At 33.0% G+C, this 23112-nt stretch overlaps 1 protein-coding gene across 8 annotated transcripts in view; it reads left to right on the plus strand.

Moving 5' to 3' along the window:
* Positions 1-23112, plus strand: part of CAP (Cbl-associated protein) — a 182104-nt gene that overhangs the window by 101412 nt on the left and 57580 nt on the right. For 5 of the 8 annotated variants that reach the window (XM_089632553.1, XM_089632557.1, XM_089632556.1 and 2 more), the window contains 11 exons: positions 1244-1397; positions 2499-2600; positions 4766-4896; positions 5434-5506; positions 5600-5635; positions 10143-10401; positions 12145-12259; positions 13322-13354; positions 15600-15665; positions 17050-17138; positions 17737-17921. In XM_089632553.1, the coding sequence (XP_089488679.1) occupies positions 1244-1397; positions 2499-2600; positions 4766-4896; positions 5434-5506; positions 5600-5635; positions 10143-10401; positions 12145-12259; positions 13322-13354; positions 15600-15665; positions 17050-17138; positions 17737-17921 (1243 nt within the window). The remainder of the gene's footprint in view (positions 1-1243; positions 1398-2498; positions 2601-4765; positions 4897-5433; positions 5507-5599; positions 5636-10142; positions 10402-12144; positions 12260-13321; positions 13355-15599; positions 15666-17049; positions 17139-17736; positions 17922-23112) is intronic. The other 3 variants (XM_089632558.1, XM_089632555.1, XM_089632559.1) reach the window with 3 other exon arrangements.

Below are 23112 nucleotides of genomic sequence, written 5' to 3' on the forward strand. Positions count from 1 at the left end.
ACCGAGACTTTTTGTTTTAGAGCTAAAAGTGTTATTAATTTAAAAAAAATTCATGCCAATGACACTTTGCTCATACTTTCATCTTGGAAAAGAAATTAAGATCTGTATTCCGAAAATAGAGTGATGAAACTTCCCTCTAGGCTAGTGATACTCAACCTTTTTCTTCTGCGGGCCACATTCATATGTTTGTAAAGCTGTGGTCAGTGTTGCCAACGGTGTGAACTTGATTCCCCCTATTATTATTCGAAATCCATGGGGGGGGGGGGGTTTTAGAGAATTTCTGTAAAACATAATAATTCCCCCCCAAAAAAAAAATTAAGTGCTCCCCAGTTTAAGTTCAAGTGGTTTTTGTCATTTTTAGTAGCCTAAATGGCGATACATCGCCTTCGTTCGTTGGTAGTAACACTGCTCACCATTTAACTTTGCAACTGTCGAAAATTTATGGGTTGCCACGAGCAAAATTATTTGCACGCAATTATTTGTTTGTCAAATCTTTGTTTTTTAGAGATAGATCTAGCGTGTGCAGTTATGGTGTGCAGTAGCAACACTCTTATACCATATTATATTATATTATATAGATAGTATATTATACTTATACTATCAATAATAATAATAATAATAATTGGATAATTTGTAGAGCGCCGTTTTTGTGAAAAATCACCTCAAGGGCGCTATCCTCTTCGGGTTTCAATTTCTGTACGTCAAAGTCGCAATTAATCTCAAATCAACGTGATATATAATGCCAGATTTTGTAAATCATGTACCTGATATTAAATGTATTGAGGGCCGCACAAAATAGCTCGGCGGGCCGCAGGTTGAGTATGACTGCTCTAGGCGGTGAACCACTGCTATTTTCATTTTAATTTAATAAAAAAACCTGACTTATCTCATTATTGATTTTATTGACTTGGAGTGGTCTCATTCGATTCGAATGAAAACATAATATTCGATACCTCACTCGGCCTAGTTTGTAAGCATTTTTTTTTCTCCCCTCCGCCCCCTCCCTAGATGAGTGTTCCATCTTTTTTTTGGCGGACTCTACAGATCTTCATTCATACTACCAAGATAAATGTATGATCAAAGTTGAATTATAACCACCAGGTCACGGAGGTCGTCAAGTAAACGTTCCGTAGCGTATTTAGTAGCTAACATCTCACAAAAATGATTAGATAGAAATATATAGGTACGTATAAAGCGATCGTTATAATTCAACCCTCTAATTGAAATTCCACACTTATTCCAGGCGCCCCCGCCTTGGGAGACGCGCCTCGCGGGCTCGCGTTCCGCCCCTGCAGCCCCCGGCCTGAGCGGGCTCGCAGCGCCCCCCGCGCCTCCGCCACCACCCTCACTGCCAAGGGCGCAGAACCCCACCATCACGTTGCTGCAGAAGGCTAGAGGTTGGTATATTGCATTACGTTATATTATGCTTGATTTTATTTGCAGGTAATTTAATAGAAGAGATGTAATAAAAAAAATCTTTCGAGTATTTTATAAATGCACACCATTTAATTTAACACTAATTTCACTATCCATCGAAGGATATTTTGCCAGGCGAATTCAGCTATAATTCGACTTGCTTAACAGGTACCGAAAGGTTAGATTAATGTTTCATAAAATCATTTATTTGTGTTATATTCACAAAGAATGTCGTATATAGGTATTCCTGTAATTTTTTTGCGATTGTGTTATTATTGTTGAAAAGGAGAAGGTCTGCATATCTCTCGTAAGAATTCAGACCATGAGCCCATTGTACTATCTACCATGTTTACCTAATTCCCCTAACAGTAGTAAAGCCCTTAAAGTTCACCAGGGGGGTAGTTTAGTGTTCAGATCCATAACATAATATTTTTCCAGGTATCTGAGCCTGAAGACGGGAAACTGCAATCATTAGAAAGTTAGGGTTTTTTCGTCTTCTTCACATTTTGAACAGCTTTTATTTTATTTCACTCATTTATTTATTTACTTGGATGCCTATTCAGTTTTTACATACATAAATAGAAACAATATATACATAAATAATTTAAAAACCTACTAAATAATATAGTACTTCAATCTTAGAAATAACTTAATAAAAAAATTATGAAATTAAGATTATTGCATATCGGCACTATTATTTGCTTTTTAAAGGAAACAATGTCATTTAAAATAAATATGTGGACAGATCAAGTTTCATTCCCCACACGATGCAATCTCTCTGAATATGAATAGTCTATACTTTAAATTAGTGCGAGAAGCAACTGCATAAAATTAATCATTTGCTGTTTTCCCCTCCCAATGGCTGCGATATTGTTGAGTTGAATGAAACAATATAATATCAAATGTTGCGTTGGTATCTTAGATTGTGTTGGGCTGCAATCTGTAGGTTGAGGATGACTTGATGATTACAACCTTATAAATAACACCAAAAGAAGTTGAAGAAGATAATGTGACTTTAAGACAATTGATTTGACGACAACATATTTTTTAAACACATACAAAAAATATATATATTATTACAGAAGGTCAACTGCCTCGAGGAGCAGCTTATCTATCGCAGGACAGGGAGAGAGAACCTCCACGAGATCGCAAATCCCCGCCCAGGGTGAACCAGGGAGAAGTTGGTAAGAAATTCTGAAACAAATTCATTACCTACAACATGCTGCTATCAATATTCTTCAACAATTGTTCGTATTTTAGACCCCACTTATTATAACAAATTTTATTTAATTGTATAAAAAAATGATTTCTGGTGTGTGAAAGAATACCGACAGGAAAGAATAAATTTAGTGAAAAAAAGAAAACTCAATATTATTATTGTTGGTCCATTCTAAAGGGTAAGACAAATTGTATATTATGCCCATTGAAGAGCAATCATTGTCTTGATAGTCAATATTGGCTTGTCAAGTTTCAACATTGCCGTAAGACAAATGGCAACACAAATACGATAGATACCTTTACAAAAACTCCACCCAGCTTATATGAACTTTGGAAACAAAGTCGCGAAATTCTTTACTTATGTAATCGCGTTCGAAATTATTACAGTTTCGATAACGGGTAGGTGGCAAACAGAGACGCACATACTAATATGATGTAACAGAGCGAGAAAAGAATAATAGATTTAACCAAAAAAAAAATTTTTTTTTAATTAACTGCAAAAGTGCCATTTACATAAGTTATAGTCATTGACAGTCATAATACAAAGTATAAAGGAGAAAAAAATACAAGCAAACAAGTAAAAAAAAAATACACAGTGGTACAAAGTCAATGAAAGAAATGAAGAAAGAACAAAAACAAAAAACCTGAAAAGCAGTGACCTTGTTAAAATATGCAAAGCTCAATACAATAGAGGCATATTAAACAATTATTGTCACAACAATACACACTTATTGTAGGAAAATGAAAGTGAATAAACAATAATTAGTTAGTATTATCCAACAGTTGATTTACAATTTTATTTAAAAACTTAGAATCCAAAATATTTCATTTAATTTCAATGAATCTAATAAAAGACATAATTTGTTGATTCTAAAGGAATTAATTTACACACAGTCTAAAATTGCTACACCTCAAAATTTTTCTTTGGACTCTATCAATGATATTAATGTGATTATTATGGACAATTGACCAAATTGTAGTCATATTGCAAAATGATTCTAACGGGAGATGTGAATAGAATTTTTAATGAGTGGATATCACAGACATAGGAATTAATAGACGAGAAGATAAAGGCGAGGGGTAAAATCAACTGTTGAAGAACGAAGGGAGTGAAGATGACTGTGATTCGTCAATAAATCAATCTGACAGTAAATAGGCATCTCGCATTATAATATCACCATTTACTTCTTAAAAGTAAAATCTGCTTTGAATGAATAGACATTTTTACATGGAAGCGCAAATTACTCGCCACGTTATGAACAAATTTGCGAAGTCCAAATTCGGCAAAGTAAGGCAGCTTCTATATTCAGAGTCGTAGTTAGTTTCAGAGTATTTAGTTAAGACACTTTTATAAATGTTCATAATTTACTTCCCAGCAACCAACCAGCTTTGTGTTTCGCGTCCAGACGTTTCTCGATGTGATAGTAACAACTGATTCATATTATACGATGTGAATATGCTTAAAATAAAATAAAATAATGCTTATATATGGAATGTAATACGACAATTGGGTTTATTCTCTTTTTTCGCATCTATTTTTACCAGTTTTCATAGTACAAGTAAACATTTTGCCGTGTTATTTCGTAAAATGAACCGATGATGCCTCGACCATAGTTCGCACAAGAATGATGACGTCACGTTTTCAAATATCACTTGAGGCCGTACGCGAGCCCAGCCGGCTCAATGGAACCGGTATGGGGAGTGGGGATAATACGCTTTTAATCACTTAGGGCAGGTCTACCTAATATTCATATGTCTATGGTGGATATTTATTAAAAACTTTACTATAAAATAGTAGCAGAGCATCCTCACCGGTAGTGGTAGATAGGCCAATGTGTCGACAAGAATAGGCAATACACAGCAACCTTGCCTGACAATACGGAAATCTTGACTGCAACACCTTGCCAGCGAGAAATCGCGCCAATAAATGCCCATTTTCCAAAGATTTTACCCAAGAAATTGAGCAATGGCACTGATCATATCATTATCCAAAATTTTAAATTCTGATGGAGATGAGATGATTCTAGTTGGAATTTTAAGCAGGTGTCTACGTTAAATTGCAGAATGGGAAGAGAGAATTGTAAATAGTTTGTAATATGTGCTTTCTCATCCTATATATATTTTTTTGCAGTATATTCCCTGAGGAGAGAGTACGCCAGCGATACGGAGAGTGGTGGCACTAGGCGGAGGATGGCGGAGCCGAAGAAGTATGAAGGCATTGGACCAACCACCAAAGAAGGAATGCCGATCGTCCTTAGATCCGTAATATCAAATTAATAATAATACTGTTCATTAACATACCATAAGAAGATTTCTCACCATCCGATCAGTGACTGTCTATTCGACGACACCTTTTATAAAACTCCATAAAATAACCCGAAAAAAATCATTTTTAGATACGTTAAATCAGATATCAGATTGCATTCAAGCACTGAAAAAATAATGCTGACTGTGTAATATTTTGAAGAAAACTGTGAAAAATTTGCGTAATACTTTTCACTACTAGGTTAGAACCTAGAGACAGACCAATGAAATTGTTTGTTGCTCAAGAAAGATTTCGATATTTGAAGATTTATGGAAGTCTGGAGCTGATAATTGCATAATAACTATTATTCGTTTATCTTTTCAGTAAATTTAAGTTTATAAGAAAGTAGGTTTTGCATTTTCGCGTTAGAATTTTTCAAAGTTTTCCAAATCTTGTTATTACACCACCATAATCATCCCAAACCCAAAACTTTGCTGTTTTTCGTCGTAAATAAAATGTTTTTGATTTCAAAGCTCTAATTTATCTAATTTCAGGAAGTAAAGGAGGGCAATCAGTCGAAGTGGTACAAGAAGATGTACGATACAATCCACAGAAACAAGTTCGACGGTAAATCCCTTTTTATGTAAATGTTTCATGTTTTAACCACCTGTAATACCTTTATTTGTGTTAATACCTCCTTTTTTATTCTTATTTTTCCAGACGATTATGTGACGGTCCGATACAAATCTCGTCGAGGTGAATATTCTAGAAAAAATTAAATTGATTTTATTCTAACAAATTCACACTTCGGTGGTAGAAAATTAGGGTGTTTGTTGCTTATTTCGTTGATGTGGAAATTTTTGAAAGTTCTTGAAAGTGTACAAACAAATCAGCTTCAATTAACCTTTGTATATATATATAAATAATGTTTTTGATGGAGTCCACCCTGTAGGTGGAGGGCTGAGTATTTTTTCGAATAGTATATTATTGATACGTCCCATTTGGCATAAATTTTTTTTAAAGTTGAAGGTGTCTTCTGTGCAAAATAGTGTGGTTGTTTGCTACTTTTAATGCGGCGAAATAAAAAAAATATACAGTCTCCAAAAAAATAATATTTCAAATAAATTTATTACATATCTTTTTTCTTCTACTTTTTGTTTATACTTGACACACTAGTGTCTATTTAACGTGCGTTATCAAGGAGCTATACAGTAAATGGTGAATCTTTCATTTGCCAAAATGGTTGATAGTTTAGTAAAAAAATATTTTTAATATTTTAGGTATTTTAAATTTTACACCACTTTCATTTATTAACGATTTTTCGTGCGTTAATGGTTGTTTATCAGCATACACTTCAAAATAAGTTTATTAGTGAGGCCCTTAGTGTTTTATACAATAATATCTAATAATTTTTTTTGTTTGTTTAATGATTTTTTTTTATGTGGAGTTTTGTGAAAGCTTGCCTTGAATAGTATATATCAAATAAGGTTAAATGATTCAATTTATGCAACCATTTTCAGAATTTTTCACGGCTACATCTGAAATACCATCGATTGCAAGACACCGATGTTCATTATAAGTAACCCTAATATTGATTGCATTAACACTGTAGTGTCGAATTTATTTTTATACATAATAGTGAATGGTACCGCTTAATAAATTAATATAACCGGAAATTTTATCAAAAAATAAAATAAAATATGTCTTTGAAAATTCAAAACTTAATTATAATTAAGTACCTAACCAACTTGCTTCCCAAAAAATATCAAAAAAGTGACAAAATATGTATATATTGTGTACATACATCATGTTTCAAAACTATATTACGCCGTCATAAAAAAATGACACACTTTTCAAAATTTAAAGTGCCGTAAATATTGCGTTAATATTGCGAAATAGGCCAAGAACCTGTGTTTTATATCCAGACTTAGTAGCCAAAGAGAAAAGCCAATAAATAAGTCAGATCATTATTTCAATACATCTTTTTAATTCATTTCTTCATATACCCTATAAAATAAATAATACATCTAACTACAGTGAAATATTGGCAGTGTCAACAACGCTGGCCGGTAAAGGCGTAGCATATTGATGTTGATAATACTTCAATGGCGCTAAATTGAGTGATCCTTGATGACAGTGTTTTGCGCTTTCTAATTTGTATTTTGATAAATGTTGATTAAAAAAAATACATGAGAAATGTCTCACAAATTAGTTTCTGTGAGTGCAGTTTACGGTTGTTATAATGACAGGCAACAAAAACACTCCATGTCGTTTTTCAGGATGCCTGAAAACGTTGATAGGTTATAGTTAGCGAAAGATGATATTTGAAAATGACTCAACGAAGTAAATTTGCAACTACTGAAAAAAAATATAGATGGCTAAATCCTTGCAAATAAAAAGTTCTTGATTTCATAAAAAGTGAAATCCATAGATAAATTTAAGATAATTTACCACAATTATTTAAGTATTTTATTTTCTTTATAAACTATATTAGGGTTACTTAAAAATAATTCGCATCATTGCACTAAATTGCTTCGTCCTCAAATCAATAAACAATACAAACCACTTGTATTATATCTCTGCACCTTAATAACATAGTTCAGGCTGTATGTTATTCCGATGTTCTTATTGTGCATTTATTTAAAATTCCATTTACATTTTATCATTATGTAGGAGCACGTTGTTTGTACATATACGGTATCTCACCGCTTATTTTATATCACAGCGCCCTTGGGGCGATTTTTCACAAAACGGCGCTATACAAGTTATCCAATTATTATTTAAATACTTATATATTAGCTATGAGGCAAGGCTCTTGAAAAAAATGAAATATAAAAAGTCTTAACATTTCTTAAAATACATTTCTTGTTGTTACTTCTTAGTTTAGTTCTTTTCAGAAGAATAATAACGAATTTTCCCTTAACTCTTTGGAAGCACTCTGTCAAAGAGCTAGGTATAAGATATACCTGATTGTTAATGTACATATAGATAAATTAATGTCTGTGGACTTCTGAGATACTTACTATAATGATATGAGAAATATATAAATAAAAGAAACATGTAAACAAAAAAAATAATAAAATAATTACAATATACAATTATTTACATTTTTCTTATATGTATTATATTCAATGAAAATACACTAGGCTGAGGTGCTTTATTTTACAGCTTGATATTTTTTGGCTCTTAAACGAATAAAAACAGCTTTTTAACAATAATTTGTACAGATATAATTCCATATAAAAATCCATTTATAATAGAACAAGCATTAACAGAATTACGATTTATTTTTTGCTCTTCTAAAAACAATAAAAAATCGTGTAAAAAATATTTTTTGATTTTTTTATCACTCTTATGTTAGAGAAAAAAAGATTTTTACGTTGTTTGATTGATTGTTTCGGAATTTGTATGTATTGATAATTTTTGGAAATCAATTAGCATGTGCGAAATAAATCCACATTTAATGAACGGGAAACACAACAAAGTACAAATATTTGATGATTTCTACTAATTGCTGGAAGAATAATAATTTATTATGGACCTAATAAGTCCTAGACGGAACTATTCGAGATAAATTTGAAGCCGCATGGAAAATATCTTTACCTACTTAATTTTTTTTACATATCCCATTCCCTGTCTCGTCAAATGCTCTTTTCATGAGTCGTTACAATTGCATTAAAATATGAATATAAAATTAAAATGCTTAATGTCGTACCACTTTGCCTACAAATCATTTGAAAAGTTTGTCATAAAAAGCTGCCAGGAAATTTCTCCTCACTTTACATTAATACAAAACGTTATTAATGCTCTGTCCAGGGATTTTGAGATTCATGCAATTTATTGATTTTTATCATAAATGCTTTCGCAAAATTGTCAAATCATTAGCTAAGTACCAACTTCAGTTTAAAAAAAAACATAGTTCGATTTTGAATACTAACATTTGAGATATTATTATTTGATATCATGTATACATGTTCTGGTTGTTATATCGTTTAGTGTTGGGTTTGTATATTATTGTAAAAATATCATATTTATATGTCTTCATGAGTAAAACATTTCATGGTTTCATTACTTTATGGATCATAACCAAATATCTTTTCATTTTCACTTTTTGAATTCATAGAATTTTTTTTTTAAATATCTTCTTATTTTGACTTTATAAAAACACGTTACAGTCTCATTCTTATAGTACAGGGTTTTCCAATAAGAGGTGTTATTTTGAATAGCCCGCTATTTCGATAAATGTTACTTTTGAAGCTGTAATTTTTTGACATTTGATAAGTAAAAACTACGTCATTAATAAAAATGGGACGATACACGCTTCAACAAAGCATTAAAATTATTAAAATTCACTTAAGTGAATCAAATGCAAATCATCTTGAGTGATGAGGCCCATTTCCACCTCGGTGGCTTCGTTAACAAGTAAAATTGTCGCATCTGGGGCTCGGAAAACCCAAGAGTTATTGTTGAAAAGCCTCTCTATTCTCAACGTTTGACTGTTTGGTGCGGTTTATGGTCCGGCGGAGTCAATGGACTTTATTTTTTCGAAAATGCAGCTGGACCAACAGTTACGGTGAATGGATCGCTATCGAGAGATGATTAATGATTTTTTATGGCCGTAATTGGATGGTATTGATCTGGACAACGTTTACTTTCAACAAGACGGCGCTACGTGCCACACAAGCAACGAAATCATTGATATTTTACGATTGAATATCAAAATAACACCTCTTATTGGAAAACTCTGTATTATTTATTCGTAGAAAGATTTCAATACATTATTTAGTTTTATAAACAACGAAAAAATCATCAAAAAACATGGATTAATCGCTCACGGGTAACAAAGCAAACATTTTACAACACAAATGCATTCACAAATGGGTTGTAAAAAATATTTAGCTTGGAGTATTTTACCAAAATTAAAATTATCATGGGAAATCAAACTCATTCTGTTTTTACATTTTAAAGGCCTCTGATGCTAGATCCGTTTCAGCTTTTTACACAATTTTAATCAGCTGATAGTGTGCTATTCAGCTGATTACAATTTATTAAAAAGCTAAAATGGGGTTTAACAGAGACCTTTTAAATATCAAAATAAAAAAAATGGCGTTAATGAAAACACTCCAACCAAAGTTTCATAAAAATAACAAAGAAATGCATTATTTAATGAGTCATAAAGTAACATCTTGAGAGACATTACATGGCTTCACCAATTTCATTTTAAATTTTATGTAAAACACTAATGACTGAGTGTATAATCCAGCCCACCCCTCCGCCCTACACCCGGGTCCCCGTCACACGCAGTACGCCTACTTCGACCCGCGTTCCGGCTACCTGAGCGAGCCAGAGGGCGGGCGCGCCGGTGGCTGGAGCAGCGACGCCGAGGGCGGTGGCCGCCACGGCTGGAATAGCGACGCTTACGACAGCGACGCCTCGGCGCGCCCGGGGCGTCGACACTCGACGCTCGACCGGCGCGGAAAGGAAAATGGGTCCATCAGCGAATTCTTGCCTGCTACTACCAAGTGAGCTAACATTTTAAAAAGTGAAAAATAAAATTATTTTAAGGCTACCGAACTTCTTCCTTATTTTATATTTCCTTTAAGACTGATATTATGGCTGATACACGAAGAAAACTCACAGATATGAAATATTGTTAATTTATCTGGTCAAATTATTCGTTTACCTGTTAAAAATGGGACTGGAGGCCTATAACGAATGATTTAACAAATTGCATAACAAACATTAGTAAAGCAGTTATGAGGAAGTCGGAACGTGTGGTCTTCAAAATAATAATCGTCCATTACATTGATTCGGACAAGGGCACCTGCGTAAACACGTGTTATGATATATTCTGAATGACTAATATTTTGTTGGGAAATGATCATGCAGTCATATTTTTAACAGTACCTCCATTTTTCTCCGTGTAACAACAATGTTCCTCTCCATATTTTTTGGAGTATTAGAAATCTCTTCTTGTAAAGTAGAGCCAACATATCATAAACACATGAACTTTCTTGAAATTATATCAATAATTTGAATAAAATAAAATAGATTATTAGAAGAAGAAATACAAAATAGGTGGCGGTCGAGACTCGAACTCGGGACCCGTACTCTATCTGGAAGTAACGCTTTTGCCAACTAAGCTACCGGAAACTTTTTAAAAACTGCCTTTTTTTAAAAATTCTATATTAATTAGGTTTCGGTAGCACGGTTGTCAGATGCATTATTCCACGATAAGTCTTGTATGCACAGGCAAGCATGACGACACAGGCCGAGTGGCGAGTATTTCCGTACGTACCATCCACCCCGACAGATCCATCCATACATTCAGAAATGCTCCTGTGACGCCATACTCGACCGGACATGTCCGTACGTGAATACTAGGCAATGAAGCACCAAGCTTTATACTAGGCTGTAGAGGTACCAAGGTTAAATATTGTTCGGAAGCTTTTCTATATGTTATCTTTTATTTGATATTCTTTGAAATTATTTCGACAATCAATTTAACAATGAAGTATAAAGCATTTAAGTTAGTTCTGACTTGAATATATGGAATTTTATTAAATGCATACGGAGAAAAACGATTACGAGTAGATATATTGTTAAAAATGTGACTGCATGACCATTTCCTAGTGAAATATGAGTAATTCAGAATTCACCTGAACACGCGTTCACACGGGTGGCCTTGTCCGAATAAATATAATGGACAAGATGTGTAAATATTATTTTTTTTAATTGGACGTTTCCGAATTCCTCATTTATTTATTTATACTGGGTTTTTACAGACGATCTCACTTACGTGAGAACAATCCAGTTATAAAAACTCAGTTAACATACAAATACTCATACAAAGACATATAAATTCTCATATACTTAAATAAAGATTAAAATAAAAACAAATAAAAATAAAAATTCAAAATTAAAAATAAATATGAAATACAAATATTACAGAAAATTAAGAGATAATTTTACCAGATTTTTAATAAATTAACATTTCAGTAAGTTTTTTCCGTGCAATACATAAAAGCATCGTTTAGACAATCCACACAAAGCGCCACATGCAGTTTCAACTAGCAAATAAATACTTAAGCAGAATGGCAAAATAAAGAGTTTATCATTTCCATTCGTGTTAACCTATTGCTTGATACTTTTTCACACTTTACGCGTCGTATGCTTCTTGGAATCTAGACGAGGAGATATGTATATTCCATAAAAATAATTTATTTAGCAGTTTATTCAGTAATATGGATTACCATTTTCAACAGATACAGCACGCTTGCCTCTGCAAAAGCAAGTCAGGAAGTTTACAAAAACCAACCAGGTAGAATCGAAGACTACATCCCAGGAAGATCTTCCGTAGTCGACAAAGAAGCTAAACAGGTAAAGCTGACATTTCTACACATAAACCGCTTCATCGGGACACCTAACCGTATTCACACATCACCTAACACTCAGTTACTACTTAATTGGCTTGATTATTGCTGAATTATACTGGAAATATAATAATATTGGGCTTCTTTACGAGTTTGAAATTACTTTTTGATTCTTATTATTCTTTAATTATTAATCAGCTACCTCTTTCGTGCGTAGATTACATTTCTTGCTAATTTTTAGAGGCTATTGTATTAATAACAATGTAATTGTATTATAGTTTTGATAAATTAGGGTTAAATGTGTGTAAAAACCGTTTCCAACTGAAATGTCAATCTTCAGTCCATCTATCCATGTTAAACACTATCAGATGGGTATTAATACGATCGAAAATTGCCTAACTATATCCACCAATGAAAAATTCTGAATGTCTATCTAATAAACTTAAACAGTTTTTCATTGGTGTATAGTATAATACGTAGGCTCCGAAAGAGAATTGTACTGTCTATATATTGGCATATCTAGGGTTTTTTAGGACCAATTTGTTTCGTACAAAAATCCCGCAGATATCGATCTATTGAGTGGTTTATTAATGAACACTATTTAAAAAACAACTGAATTTACACAACAACAAAAATCTTTTAAACCATAAATTTTTAAAACGAACGTATGAAAAATTAGTCCCAAATTAATTAAGTACTTCCTCACCGGTCCTTTGTTTTTTTTTATGAAAACAGCTGAAATATTATTCTTAAATGAGCAATAGAAAATCAGAGTTGATTTGAAAACGGTTTAAAAATGAATATAAATATTTGAAGGCACTGAAAAAATTAGGTAGCTCAATTTAAAAATCTTTATTACTATTCAAGAATGAATGCGGTAAAAGAATTCATCGAAAACTTACGATAGGCTAGGGTTTTCCAAATATTGTCTTATTATTTTTATTGGGTATGGTTGTGACTTGTGACACGTTTGATACAGATATCACATCAAATATTTACTTCGTATTGTGTTTGTCCATATCGTATTTATTTATTTTATATCACATTTTTGTCATGTCTTTCTTTCTAGTGGTGGGACGAGGTTATGGACATTTTTGATGGGGTACGATATTTTTACTATTTATTTAATGTTATATTTACGCAATATATAAATTTAGCACAACATAGATACACATATAGATTTTACATAACAAAATTATTGTACCATTGTAATAATTACTTAGAAAATACATATCAAAACTAAAGATAGAAGAAAATAAAACAAATGAATAGAATATATTTTTAAGTTGTTGATTCAGTTTGGCTTTGATCTCCAGTAAGAAACTAAGCAACACATTGAAAACTTACGATGTTTTTAATCTAAAAGCGTATTAATCTGGGGGTATTAGAGCATTAAAGAATTCCAGTAAAATTAAAAACTTATATTCCAGTTTTTTTTTACAAATGTCGATTTCATAGTTAAAATAATTTTAAAAGTTTTTAAATATAACGGGGTACCCGTGACGTCATACTTATCACCGTTTTATCGGATAACAGTAATGTTCATTCCACCTTGGTCGGTATGAAATCGACAAATCCCAATTTTCATATATTTAACAAGATTTTCAAAAAACATTCATAATTTTATACCAGAGTGGTAGAGTGTCGAGTCTGCGCAGTGCAACTGCACAATCCGCATTCTAATGCTTGCGGCCGACAGACTCATGTGAACTCATTATGAACTGTCTGAACCCTCCGACCAATCACAGGGCGTTTAAGTTTCTTACGATTTGAATGGTTTTTAAATGAGGATTTTTTAATTCTGTATATAAATATATTTAATAAAACTTATATTTTTAGAATCAGCGTTTGTTGATCTATATGAATATAGATTTTTTATCCATTATATTTTTCTCTCAAGTTCTATATTCTTGTGATTTACTATATTTAATCACACGGATTTGAAAATCGTCTTGAAAAATCGTGGAATTCAAATTGAACGTAAAATCTAGTTGGATTTGAAAAAAATTTTTTTTGAAAAACATTTTTTGCATTGTGGTTTTTGAGACCTACTTTTTTTGTTACTTTGCGAATCATGTTATAAATTTTTTAAAAGAATACTCACTGCACTTACCAATTAATTTATCTTCAACCTGTAAGTTTGAGATTCGTGTTGGCTAGTTTAATTCTGTAGAGTGATGCTAAAATAGGCACAAAATAGCTATAGCTTTTATATAGGCACTGATAATTATAGTGGCATTTTAGTGGTAAATAAAAATCATAAATCTTAATTCGAAATAGTTGTATTTAAATAAAAAATTATAATTTTTAAATTCCTTGCGGTTTGAATATGTACTAATTTTAGTCACAATCAAAATGGCATTTCATAGTATAGAATAGAAATGAATTTATTATACTGTTTATTTGTAGCAGGAGTCAACTTAAGATTTATTTGAAATATTAACAATGATAACTTGAATATTTAACAACACTCTTACACTTAACACAAATTTCTGCTTTTTTGTTAACAATGCTTGTACATGTACATACACCGGTCAAATGATATCAATTTCTTTTCTGTTATAAAGAAGTATCATAGAATCTTTCAATGCAAGTGTTTTCTTCAGGGTTTTCTCTGGGCGTTCACTGGTCGCGTTATTGCGTCATCAGAATAACAAATCTATAACAAAGAAAAGAAACTGATTGAAATCAAACACAGAAAATTGGCTTTCATTTGGTGTGGTTCTAATCCGTGTGGTTTTGGGATAGTTGCACCAGTACACTCACCATTAAACAATAAACAAATTTACAAAATGCAATACTAAGGATTATTATAAACTTCTTCCTCGTGTTATAAAGTCGGTACTTATTAAAAAGTTAAAAATATTATAATAAAAAGTTAAAATTAATTTAAAAAAGTTTTCCTACAAAGATAAACATTTCTGTTGCCCATATATCATATATAATAGATATCAAATAAAAATCTGAAATATCTGTTTATTCAAAGCACAAACAACACTCACCATTGATGAGTTTCGTGTTCTAGATAATTCCACAGCAATTTTTGTTTTAATTGTCAATACCAATTACCAACACAACTATTGGCAGCTCGCAATATCATTATCTTCAGGAGCAATGGAGTTTTAAAAACAAAATTTTCATGAAAAATTAACTGATTTATGCCATTATTTTCTTTATCGTGGTGTGGTTTGTATTTACCAGTATTGCATTGTTAGTCCAAAAACACTTTCCACACACCTTCGACTGAAGATCCAAAAAATGTGTTTTCAAAATTATGTGACTAAAGCCGATTGGTTTGCTCCCCCCTCCCCCCGGACCTGTCGTGCCCGTTGCCGGACTAATTAAAGTGGTTGGATGAAAATTCCCCCTTGCCGCCATACAGCACCCTCTTTGCGAGGGCCCTGGAAAGGAGTGTAAGATAACCCCTCTGTGACCACGTCTCGACTATTGTCATGTGGCTTGAATGTTGTCCTCGGCTTGAATGTTGTCCTCAACATGAATGTTGTCCTCTGGCTTGAAAAATGTCCTACGGCTTAAATGTTGTCTTGCGGCTTAAATGTTGTTCTACTGCTTAAAACTTGTCTTTCGACTTAAATATTGTTTTCTGGCTTGAGTAATGTGCAACACCTTGTTATCCGGTTAAAATGTTGTCTCATTTGAACAGTTTATCCTACGAGCCTGGAAATATTTTTCTACAATTTGTGCAAAATAAAATAGTTTTGGTTAGTTGGAAATAATAATTATAAATATATATTGTAATATTATCGTCCGAGAAGCCTAATTTGTGATTTATCTCATCTAAATTAAATTGCATATCATGTGACTATCCATGTCAAGTGCAACTAAAAAAATCAATTAAAAAAATATGTATCTGTGAACATTTCAGAGTACGCACAACAAACACTGATATCAGAAACAATCTTTAGAGTTTTACAGATATTAATTTATTTCACTTTGATCAATGTACGAGTAATATTACGAAAAACAAAAAAAAAATATTTCACTGACAACAAAGGATATTTACAAAAAATTCATCTGGTTCGAGGAAAATTTTCAATAGTGCAAACTTTTTAGACATTTTTATAAAAGCATGATTGTAAAAAAGCTTACTAACCTCGCTCTTGTATTAGTTGTGTATTAAAATTGATTTTACTAACAACGTTTTTTCCTATCCATTCATTAAATATTTTCGTACAATCGTACTCACATTTTATTCTTGTTTATACCCATTTCATTTTCAACTCTTCTTTTTCAGCACATCTTAAACATAAACAAATTTAAAATGCATGATCCTTTATTTAATCAATTTCTAATTTTTGTCTAAATTATCTACTTTCATCAAAACATCTGAAAAATTCTCTAAGATATAAATTTAATTTTGCCAAAGTTTCTGAAATAATCGAAATTCACAAATTTTAATTCTCATTTCAATACTATTTTATATTTTAATAAGAAAAACGCTTACTTTAAATTTACCTTACACGTAATAACTGTGGTAAAGGGTTTTTCCATGTGTTTGTGACTAAATAATGGTTGTCATTAATATCAACAAACTATTGTTATGTTGCCCTAAACATAACAAGAACTATTTATTTATTGTTATGTTCCCCTACACATAGCAAGAACTATTAATTTATTGTTATGTTGCCCTACACATAACAAGAACTATTAATTTATTGTTATGTTGCCCTATATATAACAAGAACTCGTCCCAATAACATTTTTCGTTAATTTACTTGAGAATGTTGTTTTACTTTTGTGAGATCATTATTTTAATATTTCCATATGTTATTATAGCAATTGGCAAACGCTTCTGTGCACCATCCACAGATGAACAATAAGCAAAGCGTGTCGAGTTCTGCTATCTCCAAGTCTTATATGGCACGGTAAGAGTATTTTTAATTTACTTTCACAGTTTTATAAAAAATACGCTATCCACTTTATACACATTTTTTAAAGAAACAAGAAAAGTTATGTGAAAATTACCTTTTCAATACGTGTGTGTGATGAAATATGTGTTTTAATTTCGTAAAAAGTGGTACTTTTAAAGTTGACAAGAAAAAAACAATTTTGTCCCTTTTAGAAATCAAAATGTTTATGTTTATATTTGTAATATTTAAATGTGATAATCTTTAAATTGTTTTCAAATTTTTATTTTTATTTCGGGATACGTTACAATACAGTGAATACATTGGAAAATTAATGTAAACCGAAAACATTTAAAAATAAATCATGAATCTGATAATACATAAATCTCAGAATACCTAAGGGGTTAACCCTCTTATTTTCAAAGCAGAATTATGTAAAATAATACGAGTTTTTTCATCCCCCTGAATGTCATTTTAACTCCTGGGGTGGCATTATTCTGAAAGTAATCCTTTTAGCTTCCTCAGTGATTAACCATTCACATTGCCAAGTTTCCTGGTTAGTTTGGTGTTATTTCCACACTTAATTCCAACTGAAGTTGTGAACTACCAATTCCAGTGCCCTAAAAGAGTCGGGCTACGAGAGCGACTCGACGCTGGTGTTCCGGCGCCGAGGTCTGACCGGAGAGGCTGACAGCGCGCCGCTCTCCCCGCGCGAACAGAGGCAGGCCTACCGCGAGCTGCAGGTGGGCGGGGATCCTCCGCTTCAAGGCTTCAGGAAACCAGCGCCCGATAGACCCAAAGGTAGGAATACTATTGTAGATGATGTGCTAACAATAATTTGTGATTTTTTAAACTTCGGATAGATGATTCTTAGGGATGTTCATGATGATTCTGAATTAATCTGATGCTTACCTTAAAATAATGATTAACATTGCTTCTGGGTGGTTGTTTAGCGAAAAATAAGAATAAAGAAAATAAGAAAAAAGAGCAAACGGTGTCTGGAAACTTTTAGGATAAGCGGGAAACTGATGAATCTATATCCTAGGAGAATTAAAAAAAAACATATTTTTTTACTAAGCGTTTATTCAATTTTTTCGGCTAACAATGGGTTGAAAAAACCTTTAGAGCTTAACAACTGGTGTTAACACCCTAACAGCTCAAATGTCTGATTTTTTTTTTCAAATTCGACCTAAAAGTTTTAACTCAGTTTCCCGTTTGTACTACCAGACGCCGTGTACATGTACTTAAACTCCTTTTAAATGGATTGATATTTTTTATAGTCCTTGTGGTAGTGGTGAACCCGTGGTAAATTATGGTTAAAGAACATTGGAAATATATTCACAACATTCAATGAGAAATAAGCATATTCATATATCACTTCTTGGAAATCGGCGATTTGGGATATCCATCACCTGAAGTATAACTCATTACACCTACCTACATCAATAATAGATAAGGGAGGGCGAGACAAATTCATTACATCTACCTACTTCAATAGTGGTTAAAGGAGGGCGGGACAAATTCATTTCACCTAACTACTTCACTAATAGATATGGAAGGCAATATTATTTTTAACGAAATAATAAAATATTTTCTTTGTGGTGGAACATTATTTATGATGTTAATATTAAATAAACTTAAAACCAATAATTTTGTATCAGCCACTTTATTTTAGATTAAAATGAACAATTTTCGGATACAACAGTCAAATGATTGTTTTTTTTTTATATATTTAAAAAAATTGTTTTAAATATGTTACCTTTTACAAAAAATAATGTGGTTCATCCAAAAAGGTTATATATTTGGTTTATTTAAATTATTTATGTGTAGGTGCAGGACATGCCAATAATATTGCTTTAATAATATTTATATAATAAACTACGTATCGCTTTATAATTGCTGACAAAAACGCCTCATATTTCTATAAATACATATTTATTTATATTATGGCGGAAATAGTTACTTACAGTGTGTGGGGGATTTGACATTGAAACAGTACTTCCCATGTCATACAAACGGAGTATGTAGTTTCATTCAATTGATCTACATGGTTACCATAAATCAGTGAAATAATTGAATTTGATAATTGATCAAGAGAATATTTTAGACTATTTCACGTCCTTAAAATTGTTGCTGCAGATGAATTTAGTAGAGTGTGTTACCAGAATATATGATGCACAAGTGGATGAAAGATGTAAGTATGTCTTAGAAACTATCAAGTGAATAATCAATAGTTACTTGAGATGGATTATGGCGAGAATTCCGATAACATGAGCTTTCCCAGAACTGTTGAAAATACTACAGAAAAACCGGGATGAAGATTAGTAAGAAGGAAACATATTGAACAGAATATAACCCAATAAGTTTTTTTTTTATCATAAAACCGGGTACAAACACGCTCTTAATCAAAAGAGAGTTCTATTTTAGCAAACTCAAAAGCTTACTAGGCATTTTCTGGAAAAGATCAGGAAATGATTGTAATAATAATGATCATTTAATTGATTTCGTTCCAATTCAAAGCGAGAACAATGTTTCTGTCAACTCATCCGTTCATGATTTCGTTCCATGCCATGATAAAATAATGAAGCCCTTTATATCCTGTCGAGAATGTTTGCATGTCCCCGGCGGGATTTACTGTTCGCGGAACCACGGGTTGCCGTTAATGACCAAAGTCAGTGTCAATCCATTGTCATCATTAGTACCCGGTCAGTTGTTGTGGGCTCACTATACAGCCGCGATTGTTACGTCGGGGAAAATATTCGATACATTATTGTTTATTTCGAAGGTTACAATGATGAGACCGCTACACCATTGTGTCTACCCAAAAGTGTTTTATATCTCGTGCAATAATCAACTGCTGCCTCACTCTTCGCTAATCATTAATAGTAGTAATTGAATCAGCTTGCATGTATTTAGAGCTTCATATTATGGACTGGAATTTATATATTTACGCTTTTTAGGAGTAACAAGTGTTTAAAGGTGAGTGCCACTTTTATTTTGATTATTTTCTTTTCGTCTGTCTAACGGTGACGGCCTGCTGAATTTGAACGCTTTTCTTCGCAACTGAGCTCAAAAGGTAACTTGCAAATATTAATAATTAATTTATACCTGCATGAACACAATTAACGCACACATTTTGTAAAACTAATTAAGCAATTGTTAGGAAAAACTGGCACACACATTCACAGTATTATTTATAAAATAAGTATAATCACTGCAGTAATTTTGTAGAACAGCGAACGACGTATGTAAGAATAATTTCACCTGAAAGTTCACGTGTGCAGCACAAGACACCTAAGCACACCGTACAAACAAATAATACTGTTTACAGCAGAATTATAATCAGTTGTATTTTATTGATGCTCCACAGAAGACACCGAAATTGAATATTTCCCGCTGTCACCAACTCTCACCAGAATCAGAGTTCATAAGAATGTTTCAAAGAATCTAAGTAACGACATACTATGCTACCCCATCACTTCTATCGTGACCGATAATCAAAAAATATTCGAAAACTACAAGCAAAATTTACCGTCATTTTTAAGCCTTGATTACCCAAAGAATTCGAAATTCAACCCACCAGCCCCGCCAAGGAGACTTTCTTCCAAGGCAAATACAACACTGAAACTTGTGTCCTCAGTAACATCGAGCTCTTCAACATCAAGACTACTTCAAACACAAAAGGATAAAACCGATACCAATGTCAAATTTCTGCAAGGTCGAATCTCAACAAAGCTGAATGCCAATCCCGCTTCAAAAGAAATGCGTAAAAAAGATTCTAAAGAAATGAAGATGAAATCTTCAGATGGTAAAAGAATTAAAACTTCGAAGACTGCTCCAGTTGCAGTACCGTTACAGTCGAGTAAAATTAAAAGTTCAGATAAATCTGATGTCAAAAAGCGAACTACTGAAGTTTTTAAGGGAACGAGCAGTTTTGGGTCTCCAAGACGTACAATGTCACCTGTTGAATATGCTAGCCCAAACATAAACAGATACTTTGGTGAACCCTCTGGTCAGGCAAGAGTAGTCATTGAAGGGGGAGCCGGCAGACGCACACCTATATCTGGTGTGTTGGATAGAGGGACGTCACTGGACAGAACATTTGCCACTGAAAAGAAGCTCTTACCTTTGAAGAGCATCAGAGAATCTCCGTCGAAATCTCTGTCAAAATCTGCTGAATCCATTGATTCCAACAAAGTTCTCAAAAGTAGCCCTGAAAATCAATCCCGAAAGCTGGCAGCGGCAAAACAGATGGCAGTATCTTATCCGTCAGCAAAAAGCAGTAAAGCGTTGAAGGTACCTGCTGCGCTCTCACCTAGAGGTAGAGATCTTCTCCGAACATCAGACAAGCTTTACGGCCTAAGTAAGTTCAGATCACCAACATCTTCAGAGTTTTCTTCACAAACATACATTGCTTCCGATTCACCATCCGCCAAAGGTGATTATAAATTACTGCCTACTCCCGATATATTAAACCTTTCCAAACAATCTTTCATCAAAAACGGGAATAAAAAACTTATAGAAAGTAGTCAAAGTAAGTCTAAGATAATAACAGTATCATCAAGTAATCAAAAAATAATCAAATCTTCTTCTAAAAATAAAACTTCTGAGAGGTCATTAAGTTCCAGTCGTTCTAAAAAAACTACGAAGGATGAAAATGAATGTGCCAAATTAAAAATCGATAAATCAAATGGAAAAAAAACAACCAGAAAACCTAAAGCAAATGGAGAAAAACCAAAAAAATACGTAAGTTTAAATCAAATATTGAAAAACAAAAATCATTTCGAAAACTCGTATTGTAGTGACTCCCTATCATACATCAAAAGCATTGATCGACAAATCGATTCTTGTGTTGAACATTACGAGAATACTCAAAGTGTTAACTTCAATGAAATATTTGATAGAAGAGATGCCGTAATGAGTAATTCTTTTTTCCAGCACCTCTTTTTGAGAGATGCACCAACTCAACAGCCAACGGATACAGACTATCACGGTACAACTGTATTGGAGAAGGCAAAATTTTTCCAAAACAATGCTGGTAATGCTAGTCAAGTCAATCGTTATTCAAATTCTTATCTTTCCCACAAGAAACCAGTAAGCGAATCGAAATTTAGAACATGGGATAGAAACGAGCACTTTAGGTCCAAGAGTCCACGAGCAACTTCTTGGCCAGGAAGATTGTGTTTATCTAATATTCGTAAATTTGACAGCCTGTCCAGCGCTACAATGTCTAAGAATATCGGATCTTCTCACACACTTCCTAAAACTGACCCAAGAAGCAGAAGTGAACCTCCTTCCTCCAAAATTATTTTGTCTCAAACGGTCCGGCCAAAATCCCCAACCGTTTTAAGAAAAGACAGGACTTCTGTTTCTCCTACAAAAGTTGTGTATAAAAGATTACCTTCACCGCCAGCAAGAATAGTCTTCTCGCAAACGTCAAGGCCTCTCTCCCCAATAGTTTTACACAATAAAAGAAAAAGTATGTCGGATCAAGCTGGGGTTTCATTTTCTCCAACGAAGATTGTCCTGAGTCAAACATCACGACCGGTTACTCCAGTAGTATCCAAGAAATTTTATTATGATACCATTTCACCTCATTCTCGTTCAAGGTCCGAATCACCAAATTTCGTAAACACGAATAAAAAAAATTTAACGGATTCTGATTATCTCCGTAGAAAGGGGTCACTTTCTCCAAAGAGAAGTTCTCTCTATACTCCGAGGGTACGAGAACAATCGCCCTCGCCTTCTCCAATGAGATCTCCATCCTGTAGGCGAATCCATAGTGCAAGATTGTCCCAATCGAGAGCCATAGAATGTTTAAACGGATTAAAGAAGAAAATTATACGAACTCAAAGTGCAGGCGATGCGGAATCAAATGAAAAGGGTGGAGTTAAATCATTTGAGAGATGTTGTTCTTCGACGGACCTAGAACAAATAAGAAATCATTTAGACTACCAGGAATACATAACTGAGTTAAAACATCAAAGGTCAA

The sequence above is a fragment of the Hesperophylax consimilis genome, chromosome 6 (genome assembly GCF_061612785.1).
Source record: "Hesperophylax consimilis isolate HC1 chromosome 6, BYU_Hcon_1.0, whole genome shotgun sequence".
NCBI classification, from domain to species: domain Eukaryota; kingdom Metazoa; phylum Arthropoda; class Insecta; order Trichoptera; family Limnephilidae; genus Hesperophylax; species Hesperophylax consimilis.